Source organism: Pseudorca crassidens, chromosome 4 (assembly GCF_039906515.1).
Source record: "Pseudorca crassidens isolate mPseCra1 chromosome 4, mPseCra1.hap1, whole genome shotgun sequence".
Lineage (NCBI taxonomy): Eukaryota > Metazoa > Chordata > Mammalia > Artiodactyla > Delphinidae > Pseudorca > Pseudorca crassidens.
Window position 1 is genome coordinate 37,321,483 of NC_090299.1, and position 27,965 is coordinate 37,349,447.

Here is a 27,965-nt window from a genome sequence, read left to right on the forward strand (position 1 = left end):
TAATCAATCAGGTCTTTGTTGGAAGTGTTATGAGCGCCAGAACAGAATTCCTGTGGCGGGGGAGAGTAGTTAGGGGAGTTGCAAGTCAGGCCACTGCTGTGATCTGCAGAGGACACTGGTGGCTGCTTTGAACCCCCCTGCAGTGAAAATGCAGTCGTGCTTTGAGAAGAATCCCTCAGTTTTGTAGCAGGGTTTTTGTTTTACAGTTTATCTTGCTTTGGGTAATTTACAAAACACCCACGAAGGAGCAGCTAGCAGGTCTGTGCTGTGGATGACACACATAAACAAAGCTGGGCCCGCTGCCTGGGACGGCAGATGGCAGCCATGCTCCAGAGCTGCCTTTGTGTTGAACCTGCCAGGAGTGCAGTGTTTTAAAACCTTGGACTCATCCAAGTGCACGTGTCTGTTTCAAAACAGTGTCATTTCAGCTTCAGCCTGCACAGCACAATTAACCTTTAATAATCCTGTGATTCTAGATCAAAAATACAGAACCAGAGAAAATTTTAAAGCCTTTGGGAAAAAACTGATATTTTTGAGAGTTCCTGTTACTACTCCTGCTATAATACATGTGTTGCCATCTAGTGGATAATGTAAAGTATATAGCAGACTTACTGTGTTTGGAGTTTATTTTACCCTGCTAGTAATTCTTGAAGCGGATAGAAAGTCAGTTCAGTTCGGAGCATTAAATCATTTTTGGAGAGCCGCTTTGGGCTAGGCATATGCCTGAGCAGATTATGTCCGATAGACATGAAAACATTTCAAAACAAGATGGTGACATCCCTGAAAAAGAGATGCTTGAGAGGGGTCCTTAACCTGGCCTGGAAATGGCAGAGAAGACTTCCGGGAGGTGTATCCCCTGAGCAGAGTAGGAGTAAGTCAGGAGACCGGGATTGGGAGATGGGGGAGGGCTCTGAACCCGGAGAAGTCAGCAGGGCCAGGAACACTAGGGGGTCCCAGGCTCAAGGAATTGGATTTGACCCTGCGGGGCCTGGGGAGTCAGTCAGTATACACTCTTAGTTAGGCAAGATTTACCATTTTGTTTAAAAACATTTTTTTGTCTGGTTGCAAAGATTACACATACGAAGTGTAGAAAAATTTTAAGGTACGAAAAGGTATTAGGAAAAAGCAAAGTCTTCAAATCTTAACCACCCAGACAGCCATCAGTGTTTTGATGAGCAGTCTTTTAGATTCCTCTCTCTCTCTGTGGGTTCAGCTTCAGGTCTGTATTTCATATAGTTTACCTAAGTACATGCTGTGCGCAACCTTGGTTTTCCCTCCATTCAGCAACATGCTTGTGGGCAGCCATCCATGGGGTTGAGTCCCTGGGGCTGAGTCCATGTCAAGCAGTGCACATATTGGGATGTCTTTGTTTGGTCTCTCCTAGTAAAAGCTTTATGTGTAACAACAGGTGATGTGAGAATCTGTTTTTCCCTGTCAAATGCATCTACTATAGGGACAACTGCTACTGTTTTTTATAATCAGTCTGCTTATACGGTAGGTGTGTTTTGTGGGGAAGTTCAGTGTCTTGATGATTTTTGAAATTAGCCTTATTAGAATACAGTCACTTAAAAGTGAACTTGATTTATCTTCAGAGAAAGAAAAGGATGAGTCACATGAATGCCTGTCATTTTAGAATGGAGTTTAAACAACTGTTTAGTTGAGTATCAGCTTTGTGGAGAAGCCAGATCCTGGCTGACCCTGGAGTGTGGCTCTTGGCTTTGCGCTGACCCATAGCTGTTGACATTGCATTTGACCTGAACAAGGCATCTCAGCATTGGGTACTTTTGATCTTAAAACGTTCTGTGTGCACTGTGGTGAGAGCAGCCCTCAGAGACCCACTGCACTCGGATGGGATGATAGGTTTGTCTTCGTGGGCAGACTTGCAGAGGCTGAAAGCACACAGGTACTTGGTTTGGGAGTCACAGTCCCCTGTTTATTTTGAACCATTTATATGAAATGTGTTACTTCAGTGTCTTCTTATCTGTAAAGTGGGATTATAGTGGAACCTATCCCACAGGGTTATTAGGAGAAGTAAATGAGCTAATTGATGCACAGTGTTTAGACTGATGCCGGCCACACAGCATGTGCTCGATAAAAGTTAGCTATTAACTCGTGCTATTTCTATTTTTAAAGAATCATTTTTACTGCCCTCCCGTTGTAGTGAAGCTCAGGGAGATTAAGCAACTTGCTCAAAATTTCAGTTGGCAAAGGTTAAGAGTTTAGGGAGTTTATTAAAAACACCTCTTTTTCCCCAGCACAATTTTGGAACTACCTGAAAGAAATACAGGAGTCAGAACGTGAAAAAGCCAAACGGAGAACCTGGCTTTAGATTTGTGGCCAAATATGGGTGGAGCGCTGGCCAGAACAGACCCTCTCTGCCTGTTGCCGAGTGTGCTCACTGCTGTCTCCAAACCCTACACCAGTAAGTCCTCTTCCCTCAGACGCGTGAGTGAAGCATTGGGAGACAGAAGAGGAAGTTTGTCCAGCTGGGGTCCCTCCACACGAAGCCTGAAGGGGTGGGGGGGAATCAAGGTCCCTTTCAGAGTAAGTGGTGGAGATTGAGCAGAGATTAGAACCAAGAAGCTCAACCAACTCCCTGGATTCCGTACCTGTTTCTCTCGTCTGCCCTGCTCCACCCAAACCCCTCAGTCTTTTGCCCGGAGTCTGCTCCTCTGCTCATACCCCGCCCCGCACTAGGCGAGGAGGTAGAGGAACTCAGACACGGGGAAGAGACCCAGTCCTGGAAGTTGCCTTCATTACTTGTTTAAACTGTGTTTTGAGGCAGTTTGATGATTGATACTCAGGGTGAACGGGTCGCCATTGCACCGCCAGTCTTTCTGACCATACTGGTTCCTTGCTCACAGCTGTGGGCCTTCCTCCCAGCATCCCTATGGTACTTGCGAATTCCAAGCCTCCCGTGTCACAAACACAAGGAATAACAGCCGAGCTTGGAGGAGGAGACTTCAGTGGTAAAAACAGGCACTTTGGATATGGGCACGTTCCTACTTTGAGTGACTTATAAAACGAGCGCTCTACGTGGAAACATTCAAAAAACCTTTCTTGCAGATCTTTCTGTATCCACTGTAGTTGAAAACATTTTAAAAATCAATATATACAAATGCTGTCACATGAAACCCAGTTTATATTTCTGTGAAGAAAAGCCTCAAACTTAAATAAGCTAAATAGTAATAGTTTATTAGTCTTTTGACCATATAATGTGGAATAAATAACTTAGCCTTTGAGTCATACAGACCCGTGATCCATGCCACTTCTTCCCCTTATTATCCTGTGGCCGACCTCACGTGGGCCTCAGTTTCCATGTTTATCAAACGGGAATGGGGGTAACGTCTAACTCAACTGATTGTTATAGGGGAGCCGATGACGGCACATAGTGAGCAGTTCACACGCTTCCTGGCACACACATGCCTGGTGTGTCACTCCTGGGTAACATCAGGTGTGTAGTGCACTGCTGAATCCAGACACAAGACAAAACAGCTTGCTGTTGCTCACTGGATGCTTTTCTCGGTTCCCAGTCATCCCTCTTTGTGATTACTGTACTGGGAAACTGCACTTGCCACCTGCCAAGAATCTGTGCTTAAATCTGGGCATTAAGAACTCAAGCCTGATAGAATGCTGGGTTCCATTCAGGCTTCACCCCATGTGTTCCTGAGCAAATTACTTACCCTGTCTCTGACTTAGTTTCCTCATCTGTAAAATAGGTGTGATGATGTTACCCATCTTGTGTAGCTGGGAGAATTTGATGAGCTAATGTGTGGGGAGATCTTGGAACAGAGCCTGGCACGTAGTAAACTCAATGAAGGTTTTGTTGGTGGTGGTTTTTTTTAAATGGCATTGATCCACTTAAATGGAACTTTAAGCAAGGCTTGCAAGTACTTAGAAATAAAATAGCTAGAGATTTTGCGTGGGGTTGAGGTGTTGGTTCAAATGTGGGTTATTACTAGTTTGGCAGCAGAAAATCTGTACTTCAGAATCACCAAACATGTTAAAAGAGAGTGCAAAATGGGAGATTTTTAAAAAAAATCATGTTTTGTTAAGAAAACATGTCAAGTATGTACTAAAGTAGGCCGAGAGTGTAAGGAGCCCGCCTGTGCGCACGCGCCCACCTTCAGCTGTCAGCGCAGGACTGACCCTCTTTCCTGTGTTCCTCCCCACCTCCATATTATTTTGAAGCAAATCTCAGGTATCATGTCATAAGAAATTGGGATCACATCTGTTGTACTTTAAGGGAAACTTCTTGTAAGCATGTTTTCTGAGATGCCTGCGGGGCCTTCTTGTTCCTGGCACTTATCCCCTTGCACCATTCTACCCTGGTGGACTGAAATTAGCTAAAGCTGGGGGGTGCTGCTGGGTCTAGCCTACGTAGTAGATTCCTTTGGGCCCATTCAAACTTTTCATTGAAAACTATGACTCCTTTTTTTTAAAAAAAAAAAAAAACTGTTTTGGATAAGGCTTTAAACAGGTATGCTATGACTGAGTGTTTGTGTCACCCCAAAATTCATATGTTGAAGCCCTACTACCCAATGGGATGGTATTTAGTGGTGAGGCCTTTGGGACCTAATTAGGTCATGAGGGTGGAGCCCTCCTGAATGGGATCGGTACCCTTAGAGGAAGAGACACAAGACCACCATGTGAGGATTCAGCAAGAAGGCAACTCTCTACAAATCAGGAAGAGGGCCCTCACCAGGCACCAGATATGCTGGCACCTTGACCAGGACTTTCCAGCCTCCAGAACTGTGAGAAATAAGTGTTTGTTGTTAAAGTCACCCAGCCTGTGATATTTTGTTATAGCACCCCAAACTGAGACAAAGTGTATTAGTTTCTTATTGCTGCTGTAACAAATTACCACAAGTTTAGTGGCTTAAAACAAGAAAAACTTACTATCTTCTAGTTCTGTAGGTCAGAAGTCTAAAATGGGACTCCCTAGACTGAAATCAGGGTGCTGGCAGAGCTCTGTTCTTTTCTGGAGATGCTAGGGGAGAATCCATTACTTTGCCTTTTCAAGCTTCCAGACGTTGCCTTCATCCTCTGGCTCCCTTCCTCCATCTTGAAAGCCAGCAATGTTGGATTGAGCTGTTCTCCCGTTGCATCGCTTTGACTCTCTCTTCTGCCTCCCTCTTCTCCATTTAAGGACGCTGTGATTACGTAGGGGCCTACCTACCTGGATACTCCAGTATTAATCCAGGGTATTCTCCCTATTTTAAGGTCAACTGATGAGCACCGTAATTCCATCTGTCACGATAATTCCCCTTTGTCATGTAACATAATATAGTCACAGGTTCCAGGGGTTAGGACTTGGACATCTTTGGGTGGAGGTAATGGCATTACCCTGACTACCACAGTAGGTATAATCCTTTGGGGATTATTCAGTACCCACTATCTATTCAACATTTAGTAAAAGTTTCTGAGGCTCTGCTTTGCACCAGGAACTGTGCCTGACAGGTTCTGGGGAAAGAGAGAGGACCCTTTAACCTCTAGGAGCTTGCACTCTGGTGAAGAGAAACCAGTCGGTAATGAGTCATTGTGGTCTGTGGGGAGCGCGGCAGGACTGAGGCCGCTCAGGACTTTTGGAGCTGAATTGTGAAGGGCCTTGAGTGCTGCATTTGGGGTTTGGACTCAATCCCATTGGTTAGGCCCAGAGATGACAATTAGCTGCCCTTTGGCAAGTCGGCCGGCAGAGATGCTTCCTTTGGCTGCAGTGGGTTTTAAAACCAGAATTCATCCCTGCCCAATGCACTGCACCCTCCATTCCTCTTGCTTTACTGCTTACCTGGCCCCTTGCAGGCAGGGGTTGGGGAAGGGAATGGAAACCACTGAAATGTATTAAACTTAACTTGATTAAATCTTGTATGTGGTACAGTAAATACCTTATTTGCACATCTCTTAAATTTTTTTCCCAACAATCTTAAAAGTCAGATTTTAAAATGCAGCGTCAGTGGAAAATAGGAGTAAGAGTGTGAGGAAGGCAGCTGTGGCTTAGTGGTGGAAGACGGGACAAATTTGAACTCAGAGTCCCAGGCTTACCTCTGAGCCCCACCAGGCACTAACCATGTGACTGGGAACGAGTCACTTAGCTTCTGCAAGATTCACTTTCCCAACCTGGTTAATGAGCGTGGTGACGTCAGTGCCCACAATGGGCTGCTGGGAAAGAACAAGGTCGTGTGTGGGGAAGTTCCTCACGGAGCCAGGGATGCTGGACAGACTCTGGCTGTCTCAGTTGTTGTTTGTAATCTGATAAATAAATGAATATTGTGGCCATAGTTCAGTTTTTCTTCGATTCATGCTCTTATAGATGCCTAAGGGTGCTTTTCTGAACCATATTTGCTTTTAGTCTAGACTCTGTGAGAAATTTAACTGAACCCTTACTGACCTATCTCCAGACAAATGCTGAATGTTTCTTTAGTGGTAAATACTATTTTTGCATTTAAACATTTACTCATTCCACAAATACTGACTGACACCTTCTGGGCTTCATGTTGTGCTTAGAGCCATGCGGGAAGCTGTGCAGCCTCTCCTTGCGTGGTTCCTAACCCCCAAGAAAGAGGCGTGCATGCAAAAGTGAAGCCAGGGGACGTGGCTGTGTGTAGCTGAGTGCCCAGTGGGTGGGATGCAGAAGTGCTTTTAAGTTCAGAGCAAAGTGAAAATTAGCCTGAGTTGGCCTTGACAGAAAAACTTTCATGAAAAAGATGAAAGTTCAGCACATCCTTCAAGGATGGGGCTCCGTATGTTTGGAATAAGTACAAAGGACATTAGGAGGAAACTAGTGTGAGCTGTGGTCAAAGGACAGAGCAGGCCACCAACTTAGTTAATCATTCTCTCCTTCTGGAAACACTTTTGTCCATGTTGACCATGATCCTAGGTTTCTTCCTACCTCTTTTTATTTTATTTGTTTCTTAATCCCTCATTCCACACACATTACCTGACACATGCTTTAGTACTAGAAATGAGCCGTCACAAATTCCGTCCTCTGTACTTTTGTGTCTGTTTTGTTCATCCGTGGAAGTAGGGAAAATGGAGACTTGCTGTGTAGGGATAAATCGTTGCTCCTGCACCTTTTCTTTAATTCTGCTGCTCTGCATGGGCCCTATTTATACACTTGATAGCTCCAGCCTTAGAATCCATCCCCTAGAACACTTGGAAGAAGGAATATTTTTCTATAAAATTTTGGATATAAGACATATAAGGAAGGGAATTGGCCTTTATTGAGCACATGCTCTGTAGTTACTAGACATGTACTATCTCATTGAATCTCGAAGTTCCTTAGAGATCATCTCTTCGTTATGTCACAGATCACAACAATTACAGGAAGAAGGAACCATCGGTAAGAGACCAAGACCCAGGAATGTGGGTGACTTTCCCAAAGCCACCCAACAAGTCAGTGATTATACAGGAGTCTAAAACCAGAGATATCCAGTTTGTAGCTTCAAAATCTTTTTACTACCTGCATTCCATTCTCTACTAATTTAAAATTTGTTGCATATGAGCGTAACATATTTATCCATATAAATCGTTTGCTTTCTTTTCATTATAGATTTCACACATTGGCAAACTGAGAGATTTTCTTCTCGAACACAGGAAAGATTATATTAATGCTTATAGGTAAGTGTCTATTTCTTACCGTGATTTTAGTGACTGTTCTTTTCCATACCTATATTCCTTTTGAGCTTTTTGTCCTCACTTTTTACTAACTTAGGGTTGTAATGGGGAAGGTCAGTTTGGCAGTGGAAGAATATCTGCAGAGCAAAAAGGGGCTCCCCCCAGCCAAGGTAAGCTCAGCCATACCCCATGTCCTCAAAGTCACCATATCCTCACAGCAATGTCCCCTATTCTGATGTTCCCATGTGTCTGTAGCTCTTTGTGTGCCATATATGTTGTGAAACATGCGGAGAGAAATGGGGCAGTTTCTCATTGAATGCATATTGCTGAGCAAATGAAGAGATAATGCAGGTCATGTAAAAATGCCATTTGGAAAGACAAGAGCTCTTGCCTCTAGTGAAGAAACTTTTGGTTAGGTTGATTTTTAAAAAGAAAAAGCATTTTGATCAAGCCTTCCAAAGTGGCTTCTGGAATAGACTCCAGCTCTCAGTAGACACAGGAACACCGCCGTGCAGATATCATGCCTCCTGCTCTTCCCTGACCTACATTTGCACCTGGCTTTAGTGTGGCATTTCTACCATAGGAGTCAGCTTCAAGTGTATTACCTAAATTAATGGAAAAGTTGGATTAGACATACGAAGTGACATCATTAGAAGCATCTTTTTAGGAGTTCATCATTATAAAGCAAGGGATTTTGCCCTTCAGAAGCCTTCCTATCACAGTTAGAAAATACAGAAAAAATCTGATTTTTAAAAAAACTTTGTCAATATATGCAAAAATGAAAATGTTTCATATAAATTCTTTAACAGAGAAAATAATTATGCCCCAGGTGAATTTTAAATAATCTCTACCAGTTTGTCTACTTCATACTTTTAACTGTATTTCATTTGCATAATTTTGGAATATACTAAATTATTCTAATGCTTAGTACCAAGAAAACCTTATTTTAAAGTTCTCAGTTAAAATAGTTGGTCACCACTAGATGGCAGTGTAAATTTTATTTCTAAAGGTGTATGTACATCAGATGCTAATTTTATAGTACATAAAAATGGAAGCGACAGTCATTTTGGAAAGCTTAATAAAACTGGTATAAGCCTGTCAGTTCCAGCTCCTTTCTTTAGTACTTTACAACTTAGGTTAAATAAGTGGTTGTAGAGATCTCTCATGGAAATCCATTATTAACTCCCCTTTTCCTTGAAAAGGCATCCAGCCAGGTGAATGCTTTAAAGGTTGGTTTAGTTCAGGCCACCCTGTCCCCTTATTAACCGTGCAAACCTGAGAAAGTCACTTAATCTGTAAAATGCAGTGTCTTCCTCTAAACCAGGGGTCAGCAAACCACAGCCTATAGGCCAAGTCCAGTCCGCTACCTATTTTTGTACAGCCTGTGAGCTGAGAATAGTCCTTATGTTTTTAAATTGCTGGAGGGAAAATAATAACAATAGGGACTTCCCTGGTGCCTCTGGTTAAGACTCCTCCCTCCCAATGCAGGGAGCCCGGGGTCCATCCCTGTTCGGGGAACTAGATCCCACATGCATGCCGCAACTAAGACCTGGTGCAACCAAAATAAAGAAAGAAAGAAATATTAAAAAAAAAAAAAAGAAGATGAAATTAAGGGAAGATGCTGGGCCAGTGCCCCACCTCCTCTTCCCTGGTTAATCAAATACACTGTCCCTCCTAACAGTATACTTGTAATACATAAGAAATAAAACCAGGTTTTAAAAATAATAATAATAATTATAATAATATTTTACCACATAAGAAAATTATATGAAATTAAATTTTTGGTGTCTGTAAATAAAGCTTATTGGAACAGCGCCACACCCATTCATTTGAATGTTATCGCTGGCAGCTTTTACACTATGACAGCAGAGCTGAGTGGCTGTGACAGGCTGTGTGGCCCTCAAAGTCTAATATGTCTACTATGTGGCCCTTTCCAGAAAAGGTTTAAGGAGCCCTGCTGTAAATAATGAGAGTGATGATCACTTGCCACTTGTCAGGAGATTCAAATAAGACAGTACAATTGAAATGCAGTGCAAAAGGAAAAAGCAATGAGGGGACTTCCCTGGTGGCGCAGTGGTTAAGAATCTGCCTGCCAGTGCAGGGGACACGGGTTCGAGCCCCGGTCCGGGAAGATCCCACATGCCGCAGAGCAACTAAGCCCGTGCGCCACAACTACTGAGCCTGCGCGCCACAACTACTGAAGCCCGCGTGCCTAGAGCCCGTGCTCTGCAGCAAGAGAAGCAACCGCAGTGAGCAGCATGCGTACCGCAACGAAGAGTAGCCGCCGCTCGCCGCAACCAGAGAAAGCCCGAGCGCAGCAACGAAGACCCAATGCAGCCAAAAATGAATTAAATAAATAAAATTTTTTTAAAAAGCAGTGGATTTAAAAAAAGATTATAAGGCTGCTGTTCTGTAACTTTGCAGTAGTTTTATACTTTTGATTATAATGGTGGGATTAAGGCATTTCTCCTCGAACAGCACAGCTCAGCTCCACACAGTGTGTCAGTGTTTCCAGAGCAGGTGTGGACTTAACTCCGAGTCCTCATGCCCCTGCTCAGGACAGTGGGCAGCTGGCCTCGGCCTCCCCCTTTCCCGGCTACCATGGCAGCACACTCTGGGGTGGAGGACCAGGCTCCCTGGAGCCCATCTCACCCTGCCACTTACTGGTTGTGTGGCTGCAGCGTCAGCAGAACTAGAGCTCCTGAGGCTTTCTTAGTCTTGACCAGTCATTACCCCATTATAGAAACTAAGTCTTTAATTCCTTTTCCCAATTGCAGTTCATGGCCAGCCAGTGCAGTCTGAGTTTCACTCCTACCCCTGTTTTGGTCCCTTTGAAAGATCAGGGACTTGGAGGGTCAATCACACCTAGGTTCTAGTCCCAGTTCTGCCATGTATTAATCACGTAAGTGTATACAGCTCACTTCACATCTTTGTGCTTGCTTTTTTTGTTTGTTTTTAAATAAAGTGTGGATAATGTTCTTGTGAGGATTAAAAGAGATGTGTGAGAGTTCCTGGCACATAGAAGTCCCTTGGTGAATGGTACCTGAATTGGAATCCCATTTGACCTGTGATGAGGTTGCAGCAGTGGTCAGTTGATAAAGCAAGCACCTCTAATTTCCTGCCAGAAGGGGGAGGGAGGGAGAGAAAGAGAGAGAGAGGATGCCAGAGTCAAGTCGACCTGACAGAGATGGACGTGTTCTCAGCGTGATCACTAGTGAAACCTAGGGTGGCGGCAGAGGTTAGGTCTGCAGGAGGGTGACCTTGCTGAAGGCTCCTGAATTAGACGCACTCAGCCATTAGTGCCACTGAACGGTCACAGCCCCGGAGCACAGAGAGCACAGAGGCCCCTGATAGCATATGAGAGAGAGGGCAGGCAGATCCCAGAGGAGAGGACAGAGAGGAGCTGTGGCTCCATGTGTGTTCACGCCCATGCCCAGGTCCTTCTGCCAGGCTGCCAATCAGAGAAGTCCCTGCCCCCAAGGGAGGGGCAGGAGGGAGGATGCTGAGGTTAGGTGTCACGCTAGAGGAGTGGATTCATGTAGAAACAGGAGGACTAGGGAATAAGCATTCCCCTCCATGCCCTACATTCTCTCCAGATGGAGAAAGGCCATCCTTATCTTCTCCCATCAAGCTCTCCCTCCCAAAGGTGGTAGACTGTTTAAAGCCTTTCTTTTTTTACTGCTCTGCCTCCCAATGCAATGTGCTGGCCTTGGCTTGTTACTGAGAAGATTTTGGATGGAGTGTGATCATGGAATGGAGAGAAATATTACCTTCAGACCCATAAAGCTATGTTAGCTTGGCATAATTAGGAAGCTGTAATCTTTTCCACAATGTAGAGCTCAGACTTTATTGACCCATTTAATTTTTTTTAAATAATGACATTTTACTAGAACAGCATGCAACCTAGGTAGCCTCTGGCTGGATCTCTTGAATGATTTTAATTAAAACTGATTCCTCCACTTCTGGTAGATGTACCTTTTCCTCAATATCCTGGCAACGAAACAATACCACCTGGGGGAGAAACTTGGTTTTTGTTGTTGTTACTAATAGAATAACCATACTGTCAATTTCCAGTTTAAAAGGTTAATATATAATGTCTCCTAAAGGAACATCACCTTTTAATTGAGTAATCAGTTTTATCAAATTAACCTTTAGACCTTTTCAATTTCACTGAGCTGAGTTTCCATTAAGTCAAAATAGAGTAGGAGGATGTTAATCTAATGTTTTTGGAATTAGTCCTTTATAGGTCTGCTCCGTCCACAAGGTACATAGCCACTTGGAAGTGGGTACCTGTCTTATTTATTTGTTCCTGACCCCGTTAGCCTCCGTTTCCGGAGAGGTGGTTTCTATTAGGGGCGGCACAGGACTCGCCACCCCTCTGCTCACTGCTCTCACTCCGCCCGCCTTGACCTGACCGGGGAGTTGGGAGGAGGGTGGAGCGTGCTTGCCCAGCCCCTTCCCCTGTCTCTTGGGTCTTCTGCCTCAGGTAGAGTACATTCTGTCTGGGGTTACCATGTTAAGCCGAACTAGTTAAGAAAACAGAATATTGGGGAGGGTTGGGATAGGGAAATAGGTCTCTGTTGCTTTTCAGGTTCTGCTGAGGGGAGGACCATCCATTCCCCAGGAACCTGTGGGCTTCCTTCTCTCCTTCCAACGACCCCCTGCCCCCGAAAATGTGGACCCTGGGGTTGGGGCGTGGGAAGGTGCCACAATGAGGGAGGAGAGGAGCCTGGCCTCCTGGTTGGCCCTGGGGAGAGCCTCAGGCTTACTCCTCCCTCTTCTCTTGGGGTCCTGTCATCAGGATGGACACATTCCCTGCCCCTCTGTGCCTCCACTTTTCCAGGGAAGGCTCTGGAAGGGGGGGTGCCCGCAGGTCTCAGGGTGGGAGTGAAATAAATCCGGGAGGGACCTATTAAGGAGCACAGTTGTGTAGCTGTGCGTCAGGCCTCTTCAGGTCGGCCTCATGCATTAAGTGAGGTCATTCAGAAAGTATTTGGCTCTTGAGATATTGATTTATCAGCCTACTAAATCCTAGGTATTGCTCGTGATGATGGGATGCAGTAATGAACAGACAGACAAATGTCCCTGCCTTTATGCAACTTATATTTTGGAGAGGACGATAGAAAAGAAACAAAATAAATGAGTAAAACATAATAGTGTTAGAGCAGGATAAATGCTTTTAGGGGGAGGGGAGAAGGGAAAATAGAAAACGTCAGGGAGGGTACAAGTTTATAAACGTAGCTTAGGGAAGGACTTTTTAAGATGGGGGGGACATTGAGTAAACACCTAAAAGAAGTAAGCAGTCAGTTGTTTATATAGATATCATCCAGGGAAAGGACATTCCAGAAGGAGAAGATGGCAGCAAGTGTAAGGTCCTAATGCAGGAGGATGTCTGGAGGGTTCACGGAACAGCAGGGAGGCCAGGGTGGCTAGAGCAGGAGGGACTGGGGAGTGTGGGGGGTGGTAGTTGAAGATGAGCTCAGAGGGGGCAGCAGCCAGATCTCGTGAGCCGTCTTAACGGCTCATGTAGCTCTTGTGAGGACCTCGGCTTTTACTCTTAGGGGGGAAGCACTAGAAGGTCCGTACAGAGGGTTGATAGGATCTGAGTAACTTTCTAACAGATCAGTAAGGCTAGTGTGTTAGAATAATCTGTGGAGGGACACGACAAGCAGCAGACCAGCTGGGAGGCTACGGTTACGTTACAGTCCAGGCGAGAGATGCCGATGGCATGGCCCAGAGGGGTTAGCAGTGGATGTGATAACGAGGTCACATTCTGGAATTATTTTGAAGGTACAGCCAACGAGATTTGTTAATGGATTAGCTGTGAGCTGGGAGAGAAAAAGAGGTGCAAGGATGACTCCAGGTTTGGGGCCTGAGCAGCTAGAAGGAATGGAATTGCCATCAACCCAGATGGGGGAGCATGTTTGAAGAGAGCGGGCAGGAGCTCAGTTTGGGGCATATTTGCAACACAGGTTAAACATCTGAATAGAGACGTTGAGCCGGCAGTTAGATATACGTGTCTCAGGTTCAAGGAGAGGTTCAAGCTGAGGACATAAATTTGGACTTGTCATTGTAGAACTGGTATATACGCCGACCAAAAAAAAGCCACGAGCCTAGCTGAACTCACCAAGGGAGCAACGTAGACAGTGGAGAGGTTGAGGGACTGAGGGTAAAAGGTATCAACAAAAAGCCTGAAAACGAGCAGCAGCCGGGGAGATAGGAGGGAAACGGGAGAGTGTGTTGTCGGGGAAGACAGAGGAGAAAGCAAATCAGGGGAAGGGGAGCCATTAGCTCCATCCAATCTGTGGAAAGTAACTGAGGGGAGGGATGACCCAGGGGTGACCCTGGGGAGTGAGGAGCACAGTGGGGGGATGAGGGCAAAAGGCCCTTTGGATGGGGTCGAGAGAGAATAGTCAGGAAGATGGAGACAGGGTTGTAAGCGTCTCAGAGGAGTTTTACTGAAAAAAGCGGGGAAATTGGACAGTAACTGGTAGGAGACATGGATTTGAGAGGTTTCCTTTTGTTTTTTAAGTTGGGAGAAATAACAGCATGTTTGTATGTGGCTAGGAAAGATCCAGTAGACGGGGAAAATTGATTTTATTAGGAACTAACACGTGTAGTGTTCACTGTGTGCCAGACACTGCCTGAGCACCGTGTCTGCGCAGTAATTCTTTTACGGTTGATGGTGCACGAGAGAGAAACTGGGGCCAACCTGGTGCCCAGGTGGAGGGGCAGAGCTAGGAGATGGACACCTCATCCTTAGTAGCTGGGGAGAAGGCACAGTGTGCCGGCCCATGGGAAGCGAGGTGGGGAGAGCTTGGAGGAGCTCTCAGAAACCAGGAAGCACAGTTATTACTGATGCTGCAGATGGGGACGGAGGTGTTGGAGGTTTGAGCTGTGAGGAGAAGATACGAAACAGGCACCTGGGAGAGTGGGAAAGCAGACACAGTGAGAACATACCGCATAATTGCCAGGCACCATTAGGGGGCCATGTGTGGTTAGTAATCATATAAAGCCAATATTTTGATCTCTGTCTGATTCCCACTTGATCCTAAACTCAGCTGCTGGTGAGCTAGTAACTCTCCGTTCTCCGTACAGCGCCGGTCTCCGGACTCTTAACTCCAAATGGCCCTTCTCTCATTGCTTCCCACTCCTGGCATTCTTCCAGGAGCCAGACTCTTCCTATAGCCCTCAGAAGTTTAGGATGGAAAGAGTCAGATCAATTAAACAAAATCCAGGCAACCAAATATTTTTTGAGTCCGTCATGTGAAAGCAGTCTGTTATTAGTTTGTGGACTGCACCAGTGTTCTGTTCTCTTGATCAGGCTGCGGTGAGCGTCAGTAACCTCAGTCCTGTGTCAGCTTTGTGGCCACTGTGCTGTATGTCACAGTGACTTTTCCCTTTCTCCTTCATAAATTATAGAACTTCAGAACTTTACTTTGTCTAGATTTTATCACAAAGTGTTTAGAAGACCATTTGCCCTGGCTTCGCTTTTGAAAACAAAGTATCAGTCGTAGACCATCTGGTCTCAAGAGCATTACTTCTGTCCTTTTGAGTTGCATTATAGGGACAAGTGTTGTTAGCAGCTTCTTTCTTTCATACTTCCAGTTCTTTCTCCTCTTCCTTCTGTGCTCTTTGTTTCTACTGCTGTCTCTTGCTCACCCAGGCCCCAGATCTCAGGGTCTGCTGATGCTTTGCCTCCAACATCTACTCTGTTCCTGACGATTTTTACATCTCAGATCCATCACCCCTTTTCAGTCTTGCCACCCACGCTCTACCATGGCTCCTGTCTTCAGTTCGACAGAAATTTACTAGCCCCTACCTGTGCCAGGGATATAAAGATGAATAAGGCAGGATTCTCTGCCTGATTTCCATAACCCATCACCTGATTTTCCCCCTCTCTTCCAGCTAAATGTGGAATTGCCACATTTATCTTCATCAAGCTCTGCCTTTCCACTGGCTACAGAATAAAACTCCTCAAGTCATACTGGAGGCCCAGCAAGAACTCATTGCTTCTACCTAGCCTGTGCTCCAGCCAAACTGAACCACTGACTGTTCTCCAGACAGGCTCCCTCTCTCCCGATTCCGTTCTATTGCTCAGAGTGTCTGCTCTTGTCTCCCACGGCTACATCCTGCCTTTCAAGATTTAGTTCGTAGATCACCTTCCTTCTGATTAGCTAATAGGGAATAAGCGTCCCCTCTTCTGAACTCTTCTACCTTTTATGACTCAAGAAGTGCTTTGAGCAGTGGTTAAGAGTATGGAGGCAGGATGCCTTGGTTCAAATCCCAACTCTGCTAATTCCTAGCTGTGTGACCTTGTCAAGTTACTTAACCTCTCTGTGCCTCAGTTGCTTCATGCGTAAAATGGGAATTATAATAGTACCCACCTCATAGAATTTTGATAATTAAGTGGGTAAATATATGTGAAGTGCTTAGAACAGTGAATTAGTGTTAATGCATGGACAGTGTTATATGGCTGTTAACCTTTGTTTATGATGTATAGTTGTGTACATAAGCCTGTGGACATTACCTGTTGTGATGAAGCTTATTGAGAGCAGGGTCTATGTTTTGTTCATGTAGCCCAGACATTAACAGTTTCATTTCATAACGTATATTGGGCATATACCATGGGCAAGGTACTACACTTGCTCATAATTAATATTTATAGCAAAAATGAGATCGTGATCTTTAACTTTTGTCCAAACCTTTTCAGTAACCTTTGGAACAGAGTCTAAAATAACTTACGTTATCCTCTCTCCTTCTCTGTCTTCAGGAAGTATCTAATTGCATATTAAATTAATAGGCAGAATGTCCGTGGTATTTTGTAATTTTGAACTCGCCCTTTCTTAACATAGTAACCAACCAGATAATTTTTAAAAGCCTATTCCTTTAAATTTCTGAACCAGTGAATAAACTTACTTCTCTGGTTTTTTCCTTGTTTCTCCCTGAAATAAGTTGACTAATCCAAACCTATACCTAACGTAATCTCCTTAAACTGAATCTAAAATTTAGATAAATTGAAGTCTGTAATAAAATTATTCCTCTGCACATCATAAAGGAAATAAAATCAAAGTTTGAAAAAGTTAGGTGTGCATGTCCCGTGAGAATATATCTTTTGGAATTATTGGCCAGATGGTTAACCTTTTCCAAATAGTAGTCATTTTGTTATGGTGATTCTTAATTTGGGGCTATGTCACTGCCAAGCCAAGCGTTCGTTACTTTTGATGAGTGTTTCAAACACCGATTATATAGCTAGTGCTGTTCTTACAACATCACAGCAGAATCAGAGTTTGAACCCTCTCTCAAGTTGCTCCATCTCCTCATCTGTCACGTCCTGAACTTTCCGTGCCGTCTTTGGCCCTGCATCTTACCATCTTTCCTTCCACACCTGTTCTTTCTTCTGTGCTCTGTGTCCTAGGCGTCTCCTCGTTTACCTCCACACCCAGTCAGCCCAGTCTTGTAGACCCGGTCTGTGAGATCTCTCTCAGATCTGTTATGCTTCCTCTCCCCCACTGACATGGCGTTGCCCAGGCTCTGTTCATCTCTTCCTGGATGCTCAGTGCCCTCTTAACTGGGGTCTGATTTCATCCACCTCCAGGCCAGCGACCACAGAAGACCCCATGCAAAATGCAGATTCCTCTGTTTAAAATCCTCCAATGACTAAGCCAGCCGGCAGTCCCCACCTTCTGTACCGCAGGGACTCCTTTCCGGTTGATAGTGGCATATTTGTATTTTGTATGATTGTTGTATTTGGGGGAACCTGTTGATACTGAAGAAACAGCTAATGCAGATTTGGTAACTTTAAATAAATGTGTACTTATCATAATCTCGTCTGCATTCCTTTGGAAAATTGTGTAGACGTATGCTAGGCACATTCAGCGTGGAGACACTGACCAGGTGCATGTGATGTGCTGCCCCTTGAAATAAATTAGGGGGTCCCAGAGGTCCATAGCTAGGATGCTTGGTTTACAGGGACCACCTGGTATACTTCTGTTTTCCCTTTCATTCTCAGATGTGTCCTGTTGTAGATCATACGTTATGTGGTCATTCCAACCATGACCCACAGGCTGGGGATTTGGAGCAGGCCTTCTCCCGCTGTCTCCTGTGTGGAGACTCTTCCTCTCCACCTGCCCAGCACCTCCCCTGCATGAACTTACCACTCCCCGCATGGGTCCCACAGTCCACTTCCAGACCAGTGCCATCCACCGCAGTTCCTGTGCCCCCCGTGTCTGTGCCAGTCTCCCCTGTGGTGTGGTACCCTCTGTGGGAATCAGAAATGAGCCTTACTTAATTAACTTTGAACCTCCAGCCCTGCCACAGTGACATATGGGGGGCTAGTATACAAGTGAGTGAATGAATGAATTGCAAGGATTAAAAAGTAAATAAAATACATGTTAGGCACCGAGAATAGTGTCTGGCACATCCTAAGTGCTCAGCTAATGTTAGCACACTTACTGTGTGGGGGACAGCATTTTTAGGTATTGGGGAAACAGAAGTAAACAAGACAAAGTCCCTGCTTTCGTGAAGCTTGCATTCTCCTGGGAGGAGATGGATGTTACTATTTCAGAGTGCTGTAGAGGAAAACAAGCCAGGTAAGGAACGTATAGTCGGAGAGGAGTAGTGTGATTTGGGGAGCTGCAGCCCTCACATCACAAAGCAGAGTGTGGGAGGGCGGCTTTGGAGCTGAGAGACAGTGACTTAATAACCAGCACAGACTATTTACAACAGCTGAGACATGGAAGCAACCTAAATGCCCGTCAACAGATGAATGGATAAAGAAGATATGGTGTGTGTGTGTGTGTGTGTGTGTGTGTGTGTGTGTATATATATATATATATATATATATATATATATATATATACACACAATGGAATGTTACTCAACCATAAATTAGAATGAAATAATGCCATTTGCAACCACATGGATGGACCTAGAGGTTATCATACGAAGTGTAGTAGGTCAGACAGAGAAAGACAAATACCATATGATGTCACTTATATGTGGAATCTAAAAAATTGTTACAAATAAACTTATTTACTAAACAGAAACAGACTTAGAAAACAAAGGGGTTACCAAAGGGGAAAGGGGTAGGGAGGGATAAATTAGGAGTTTGGGGATTAGCAGATACATACTGCTATATATAAAATAAACAACAGGGCTTCCCTGGTGGCTCAGTGGTTGAGGGTCTGCCTGCCGATGCAGGGGACATGGGTTCGTGCGCCGGTCCAGGAAGATCCCACATGCCACAGAGCGGCTGGGCCTGTGAGCCATGGCCGCTGAGCCTGCGCGTCCGGAGCCTGTGCTCCGCAACGGGAGAGGCCACAGCGGTGAGAGGCCCGCGTACCGCAAAAAAAAATTAAATAAATAAATAATAAACAACAAGGACCTACTGTACAACACAGGGAGCTATATTCAACATCTTGCAGTAATCGATGATGGAAAAGAATCTGTATAACTGAAGAATCTGTATAACTGCATCACTTTGATGTACACTTCAAACTAACACATTATAAATCAACTGTACTTCAATTTAAAACAAAAGAATTAGGGAGACTAAAGAAAATAAAAACTAAAAATAACCAACACAGGCAGTGACCACCACTGAGGGCAAGTGCTGGGTGTGGCACAGGGGGTGGTCGGTGGGGCTGGTTCTGGTCAGGCCGTGTGCGCAGAGATGCGAGGGCAGAGAGAGGGCAGGCATCTGCTGGGAGAGAGCCCAGGCTGCCGAAGGTTGTGTGTCTGATTGGGGGATAGCAAGGAGGCCAGTGTGACTGGAGCAAAGTGAATGGGAACGAGAGGCAGGAAGTATGGTCACAGGTGGAGGTTGGGAATATCAGGACTTTGTATTTTATTCTCAGTGAGGATGGGAACGGGGGCTAGTGCGGCTGGTGGGTGGAAGTGGAATGATTATCTAAGGTCCCTTTTAACTTGACATTTTGTGATTCTGAATTTCAGCTGTAGTGTCCAGGGTGTCTCATCACTGTTCATAATAATGCTGCAGCACCCACCCATGTCTTACAGAAATGAGCACAGAGATATAGCTACAACAGCTTCAGGGTGCGGCATTACTGAAAGTAGGCACCCTTACTTGTTCAGTAACTTTAGAGTTTTAACTGATTATCAGGGGAAGTGAAATGGTTCTAAAACTCTTTCATGGTGAGTTTTGAAGACCACTTGTCAACATGGGAGAAATGCCAGCCTGAAACAGCTCTTCACAAATGGTGTCCCCACAGCGCTCTCCGTGCAGCCCCAGGGGTTCCTCTGGGGGACTCCAACTCTGTCAGTGTGCTTTGTGACAGCCGTCAGTAGCTGCCCCGCTGTTCTCAAAGTCAAAGCCCACACTCGTAACAAGGCCTGTGTGCTCCGGCCCTGATTCCACTCCAGGCCCGCCACACTCTCGCTGGCGTGGCCTGCTCCAGTTTGGTCTTCAGGAAGCTTTTCCTGACGGCCTTCGTAAGTGTTGGTTCTACTGTCTAGAGCGTTCTCCCACCTCTTAGCCTGGCCAGTTCCTCCTCATTCTTCAAGTCGCAGCTTAAACGTCACGGCAGCAGGGAACTTTGTTCTTCCTTTCACACCCCGTGACTCCACGTGTGGTCATTTGCTGCTGCCCTTTAATTTTGTCCCTCTCTCTCTCTTTGTTAGCCATGTCATGTCTGAATATGGGAGAATGACGGACACAGAACGAGACCAGATAGACCAGGATGCTCAGACATTCATGAGGACCTGCTCAGAAGCGATCCAGCAGCTGAGAACACAAGGTGCCGTGCCCCACAAGATGCAGCCAGCCAGCTGTGACTCAATTCAGTACTTACATCATGCACGTGGCACAGCCGCGTAAAGCTCTCTTTTGTGTTCTTATTTCGATTTAGGTTTCAGAACTTTAAAATTCTTTTTTCCTGATTAGTGTTTTAACCTAAGCTGTTAACAATAATGAAAAGGCCATGAATTCGGGTGAAACAGATGGGAAGAGGGAGGTGGAAAGGACCTCTCCACACAGAACCAAAAATTTACCAAGGGACCAGGGTCAGAGAAGATGAATCGTGTGTGGAGGTGTGTGCGTGTGTGCCTGTGTTCTGGGTGGCACTGAGAGGGGCAGCAGTTGATGGCATGTGGACAAGGATACAAGGTCTCTGAACTCTCTACTTAGAGTATTAAAGTAAACTGCAGTATCAGACTCTCATCGTTAAGAGGAAGACTCTGGAGCCTTGGCTGCTTACGTACCCACCCCAGCCCCACCATGTTCTGGCCATATGGCCTTTGGCAAGTCACTTAGTCGCCCTGGGTCTCAGTTTCTTCATCTATAAAATGGAGATATTTCTCAGCGTATATCTCTTAGGTATATTGCTTAGGGTTTTTATGAGAATTCTCATGGCATCCTTAGAACAATAGCTAGCATTAGGGTTACTATTATCATCTCACTTTCACTGATGTTTAGATCTTACTGAGAGGCTGAGGTGGCTTCCTTGATTCTTTTTTAATTTGCTTAGGCAGATACAGATTCCATTAACACAGCATAGAGTTCAACTGGCCAGATGCTGTTGTGCTTGACACAGACTTTGTTTGGGAAGCTTCCATGGACAGCCTGGAGAGTCTGTTGAAAGCTATAGACATTCCTGCCAGAAAAAAATATACATATGCACAAAATTTTGTGTCTAATTTCATGGATCAGCTAAATTCCTCATGTGAATCTCAGATGACGCGGCCCTATGGTAGAAAGAGATCATGCCCCCTGCCCTTAAGGACGTTCATTGAGATAACCTAGAAAATATACATGAACATTAATAAACTGAGGAATTAAGTGACCTTGGCCTCCTTATTGACTCTGAGCCTTAGTTTCTTCATGTGTAAAACAGGCCTAATTAGAATTGCCTTTTGCATTGTTTGGGTCAATAGCAGTGATTTACGTGAAGTACTAACAGGGTGCCTGCACATGGTAGGTACTCAGTCTCTCATAAACCGGAGCTGTCTTAGCAAAGTAACTGGCACAGACTCTAAGAAGAAGTGATGGTTCACAGAAGAAAGGCATCCTTGTGGCTCAGAGAATCAAGGTTTCCTGCTGAAGGAAGGTTTGACTCGGTGTCTAAAGGAAATGTGAATGGCTGAGGGAAGAGGATGGAGCATTCCAGGCTGAAAAACAGGCAGGCACAGGGGGCATGTGTGCTCTGAGTTTGATTTAAACATGTTACTTGAAGGTCAGCTTGAACGTTGGGTGCTGTTAATACGAACAGGGTCAGCACTCAAGAAGAGGGCTGTGTCAGATGCCATCCCTATGTGCTGTAATAACCCATAAATTATTTGACTAGTTTTTCTGCAGGTTGAATCTTTTACTCTCACAAAGCCTAATAAATCTTACTCTTTTAAAAATGTAATGTCACTTGACACAAGACTTGTTTTATAGCTGTATTTTTAAGAATACTTCTAATAAAGAAACTGTTGTGAGGAAGCTGAAGATGAATTGTTCTTCTGTATAATTGAATACAGAGCCCTGAATATTGTCCTTTTCTGTTACAGCCCACAAGGAGATACATTCCCAGCAAGTGAAGGAGCACAGGAGTGCTGTTTTGGATTTCATTGAAGATTACTTAAAAAGTATTTCATTTTATCTTAAAGGGCAAATGTGGCATTTCACAATAGATGGGATGCAACATTTAGCTTTGCTAGCTGAAGACTGTCCTGTCTCATTGTATTTAATGATACCTTTGCCCGAGAAGCAGTTTTAAGTGGTCTCTGCTATTTTCCCCTGAACAGGAGTATGTAAACTTTACTCAGAACAAAGAGCCATCCGAGTTAAGCGAGTGGTGGACAAGAAAAGATTGTAAGTATTGTCTCCATTGGTGTTCTTTAATTAATAATAGCAAATAAAGTTTGTAGAGCACTATGCTTTAGAGTCAGACTGGGTTGCTATATAAACATGAAAAACAAGCTAACTTAATCAGGATATGTCATAATTAGTGAGATCTGTAGCAAGTTCAGGGTGGGACTGGTACCATTGAGTAGCAAAGCCTAGGACCTAAGAGCTCCAGCTTGCAGGCAGGCAGCCTGTGTTTAAATCGTGGCTTTGCTGTGTGACCGTGGGAAGATTGCTTAACTTCTCTGTGCCTTAGTTTCCTCACTTGTAAAATGGAAAGGTTTATAACACCTACCTTGTTGGGTTGTTGTGAGAATAAAATGAGTTGATGTAGGTAAAACACTTGCCGTTGAGTGGTTAATATACGTTAACTTATACTATTATCTGCTCTGAAGCATTTACCATGTGTCAGGCACTATGTTTATTTCATTTAGTCCTCACAGCCACTCTATTAAAAAGTATTAGTACCCCATATTGTAGAGGAAGTTGAGGCTCAGGGAATTTGGGTTACTTGCACAGTGTCACATTGCTGAACTCAGATTTGAACGTCAGGTTAACCAGGGCAGATTTCTCAAACAATGGGCTTTGTGTTGGATGCTGAAAGAAAATAATCTGGGTAAGGGATTAGAGAGGAAGAAAGCAGGCCAGGCTCAGGCAGGAGGGCAGGCAGAGTATTTGCCCAAAGCAAGTCCTGGAGGAGAAGTTAGGGCCTTGATGGTGTGTGATTTGTCATCGCGAGGTGGTGCGTGGTCACTGGGTCTCACACCCACCAGAGCGAGAGATGCCAATTCTGCTTCCTTATCTCAGGCGGACCTTGACACTTGAGACTTAACAGGTACCTTGAGTAAAGTAAGAAGAGGCTTTGGCAGCTGCCTCCTCAGTTCCTGGTTCTCAGCAGAGGTTTGGACAAATTAAGATCAGATGGGAATTGTTCTCATTTAGGCAGTGAAGTTCATTCTCGTCTCCTGTCAGATAGCTGCCCTGTGCCAATTACTTTGAGCAGAGGACCTTGAGGGAAATAACTGTGTGACCCTTCACAATGTAGTCCAGCCCTCCCTTCTAGTTCTTTCCTCACCTTACCCCAGAAGGCATCTGCCTAAAACATACGTATACTTTTATCACTCCCTTGCTCCAGTGTCTTTACAAAGCTAAACTTCACAGCATGACATTCCAGGCCCGTAATGATTTGTTTCTTAGTTGGTCTCCATGGATTTATGCTCTGACTATACCTGACTACTTTGTGTTCTAAAGAGGCCTTGTTCTTTGAAATTTTTATGCCTTAATCCTTGCTGAGGTCTCTGCCCAGAATGCCCTTCACATATATATTTATATTCCCTGCCCCTGTCCCCTATATTCACGTGGCAAGCCAATTCCTATTTATACTTCCAGCCCCAGTTAAGATGTTGCTTGCTCTTTAAGGCCTTTCGCAGTTCCCATGGGCCCTATTAGTAGCTCCTTCCGATGTAGGTTCCCTGCGCGTTGTCATGGTCAGGTGTGACACTTCCACTCTTAGAAAGCTGCTAGTACGCCCCCTTAGCCCAGTGTGCGGCATGATGCCTGTCCCAGTCTAGGGAAGCCACTCAGTGAGGACTGTGGAATGAATGAATGAATGAATGAATGGCAAGTTTCCTGAAGATAATTTGGCTGTTAAGTAGAGTTGTTTTCACTGTCAAGTTGGATTGGTGGGTTCTTTGTTTTTGTATTATTTTGTTTTCATTGGTGATGGTTATGTTAAAAATCATTCTTATAAAATAGATTTGCGAAACCCAAGTTCTCATGTTTTATGGCATTGTTGCTACTCTCATGTTTGTTTTTTTCTTGGTGAAAGAAGAGCATATTTGTTAGTAAAGGGGCAGTCTGATTGTTTTGTATTTTAAACTTTTCACAGTGTAAGAGAAAAGTTATTCTCTGATGGTGTTTATTTTCATAGAAGGGTAATATCGCACTAATCTCTCACACCAAAGGGCTCTTATTCCAGACGGGGTGAAAATGTTTTGCCCGTGAAGGCAGACGTAGTCTCAGCCGAGCTTTCTGGGGTTTTCCCTCCATGCTGCTCCATTTCTTAGAAGGATGCACCATTGTCAAATGTAGCTCTCTTCACCCATCCCTAGGCACTGTGCTACCTGAGTTGACAGTTGCACCTGCTGTTAGTTGCCTTAAGCTGAGCATGCAGATGGTGATAACTCTTGCTGGGGTCTCACCTCTGTTCTTCCTCCTGCTATGAGACTGAGAGTCCTTTGAAGACAGGGACCATTGTGTCTTTTCTCTCTGTGGTCCCAGTGCCTTAATCAGACCCTAGCACAAGATAGGTGCTCAGTTAAGGGTTCTTGAGTGAAGTAAGGAATGGGGCACAGGCACTCATTACAGGATCCTCAGGTCTATGTATTGAGAGCTTATAAAATGGAAAGGTTGTGGGCAGTATAGACACAGCATTGGCACAGGTGACCTTGTCATCCCCAAAGGGTTTGACGTACACCCATATCCTCCTGATCACCTGAAAGCACTAATATTTTGGTTAAGATTTAAGTTGAAATAGCCAACAGATGCCCTCCTGGGTATGTGCTCTAATTTAAAACATCAGAAACGTTTCCCCTTTCCAGAAAGCAATCAGGTTGAATATCAATCGCCTTTCTTTTTCCTGGGAAGAGGTTTGAGGTGGCGATCTGGAAATTAAAACTAACCTCTGATATTGTTTTTCACGAGTTCAGAGCATTTTCTCTGTTTAGGTGTAATAAACTATACAAAAATCCAGGAACACATCCAAACTTAAAATAGTAGGGCTTCTCTTCAAATTGCTATTTCTTTCTTATTCAGTGGTGAGTCGGCTGATCCTGAATCTGCCCATGGCTAACCTCACTTTAAAGTTTGCTGGGTTTGGGTGCATCATTTGAACACATCACTTTTCGCTAGTACAGTGATATTCTTAGAGTAGGAACTCCTGGCTATTTTTTCTGCTTCAAGGGAGACTTGAGATTGATAAAACATATTGCCTGAAAGATGATGTTTCTTCTAACATTGCACAGGTTATGAAACAACAGATAGGAAGTCTAGACAAGTTTACAGCACCTTCTGAATTTATCATTGTAGCTTGAAGTTAACTATCAGAATATTGTCACATCCTACTATTAATTCTAAAGGATAATGTGAGAATTTCCTATGATATTCTGAGGAAATCCTGGCAACCTAAATAAAATAAGTGTTACTCTGTAAGCAGGTTCCATGGTCAAACAAGTTTGAGAAACGCTTAGTGTATAGAGTTCCCTGAGTCTTTACACTGACCCTGTGCCTTGATTCCATCTTTCTAAGTGAAAGCCCTGCTCACTGTGGAGCCCTTTACTCTTGAAACACCTGGCAAACACACTTTAGAAATAGTGCCCGATCCCATGGCCAGGTGTAAGACCTTGAGTTATTTATTATTTACTCCCTTAGGTTGGTTACAAAAGATAAAAATTTTGCTGCATTCCATTTTTCCTTCTTTAAAGAAAAACTGGTATACTTACAACACATGCTCTCACCATACTTATTTGGTACTTAAAGAACGTACTCACAGTATTATCTATGATTTGGTCCTCTCATTCCAACTAGATTGGAAGCTTGGTGAAGGCAGAATTTTGTCTTTTACCTCTTCATATCCACAGCCCCTAACCCGGTATCCTACACGTCGTAACAGCTCAATAAATTTTGCCAGTGTTGGGGATGATAATGATGATAGAGATGAAGAAAACAAGAAGTGATACGATGTGATACTAAGTCCATAGCAAGGATTTTGTGGGGTTTTTTTTTTAATTTTGGCTTTTTTTGTATTTGACGTACAAAATTTTAAAATATTTAAAGAGTACACTGTAGTGATTTGATATATGTATGCATTATGAAAGGATTCCTGCCCATCGAGTTAATTAAAACATTCATAACCTCATATATTTATCTTTTTTTTACCTATTTATTTTTTGAATTTTTGTATTTTATTTTATTTATTTTTTATATAGCAGTTTCTTTTTCCTTTTTTTTTTTGCTGAGAACATTTAAGTTCTTTTCTCTTAGCAAATTTCAGTTATACAATACAGTGTTATAAGCTATAGTCATCATGTTGTACATCAGATCCTTAGACCTTGTTCATCTTATAATTGAAAGTTTGTACCCTTTTACCAACCTCTCCATATTGCCCCCACCTGTGATTTTGTCTTAGTCACCACCTAGAACAGGGGATCAGCAAACTATGGCCTGCAAGCCAAATCTAGCCTGTTTCTGTACAGCCCTCAAGGAGAACATGGTTTTTATATTTTTAGATGTTTGTAAAACAAGAAGCAAAAGAAAAAAAGAAGAATATGGGGTTAGAGACCATATATGTTCTTTCACAAAGCCTACAGTATTTCTCATCTGGCCCTTTACAGGAAAAGCATGCTGACCCCTGGCTTAGACCAAAGTCTCTGAGGTGAAGGACCACATTGTTGCTGTTTGTTCTTTGCAGTCCATCATGGACTGATGTGTCAAGTTCCACTGCGCAGGTCAAGTTCGTAGCTTATGCTGCTGGTGAGCCACCACAGTAGTTTGATAACACCTGAAGTGGTCTATACCCTGTTCAGAGACAGGAGTCCCCTGATTAAATGGCAGTATCAAATTGCTATAAATGTTTCTAAATGCTTATTCTTCATTTTTGTACTTATTCATAGCAGACCGGTAACAAACAGTTCATAGTCTCATTCTGGTCTGCGGACCATACTTTGAGTAGCACTGGGCTGAAAATCACCCAGTATGGAGTAGATGCCCAGTAAATATCTGTAAGTGTGAAGATGGCTTAAGGTAGTTTGAGATATTCCTGCTCTGTGGGAGTACAGGGTACCTGTGCCAGAGTGGATACCTTAGACTGAAAGCCATCTTTGAAATGAGAGTGCTATAATATTAGGTATCAAAAATATCTCCTTTCTACCAGAGTCTTTGTTGGGGGCATAAAAGAAGTATAAGAGCTATGCCTGACTCTAGAATATTAATCATTTTTCTCAAATATTTGTACAGGGCTTTATTTAAGGTTTGCAAAGAACTTCTTCCACATATTTTCTTGTTTTGAAACTGGAAAATCTGTTTCTCTCCCTCTCTTCTATCTCTTCCTGTTCTTAAATTTTAAATAAAATCCCAAAGTCTTTCAAATAAGGGACCTGGAAACAGATGTTGGCCAGGTGGAAACTGTTTGGATTGCTGTTATGAAATGCTCAGCTTTCAGTTAGAGAAATCAGTTTAAGTAAATCATGGAGCATAAACTGATCTTTCTGATGACTTTTTAAAAATTGCTTTTCTCAAATTGCCTTCAACTAGTTAATCTGTAATTTCCCTGAGGATCTCAGTAGACATTCTGTGTATAATTAGATCTGTTTTTATCACTTAAAAAAAAAAAAAGCACTCAACTTCATCTGTGTCTGCTGCATTGCAGTCCTTTATTCATTTTAAATTAAAAACTGGAACATTAGCATACCCTGGACACAAAGGGCAACAGACATTAATGGAACCC

The 27,965-nt window shown here is 43.9% G+C and overlaps 1 protein-coding gene across 2 annotated transcripts in view; it reads left to right on the forward strand.

The window, feature by feature from the left end:
* The window catches only part of STX18 (syntaxin 18), a 121,179-nt gene that overhangs the window by 60,204 nt on the left and 33,010 nt on the right, over positions 1-27,965 (forward strand). The window contains exons 1-5 of one of the 2 annotated variants that reach the window (XM_067735501.1): positions 7,563-7,617; positions 7,712-7,784; positions 20,257-20,372; positions 22,126-22,203; positions 22,363-22,429. In XM_067735501.1, coding sequence (XP_067591602.1) covers positions 20,264-20,372; positions 22,126-22,203; positions 22,363-22,429 — 254 coding nt within the window. In that variant the 5' untranslated portion in view covers positions 7,563-7,617; positions 7,712-7,784; positions 20,257-20,263. Of the gene's footprint in view, positions 1-7,549; positions 7,618-7,711; positions 7,785-20,256; positions 20,373-22,125; positions 22,204-22,362; positions 22,430-27,965 lie in introns of those variants that run through there. The other variant, XM_067735500.1, reaches the window with a different exon arrangement.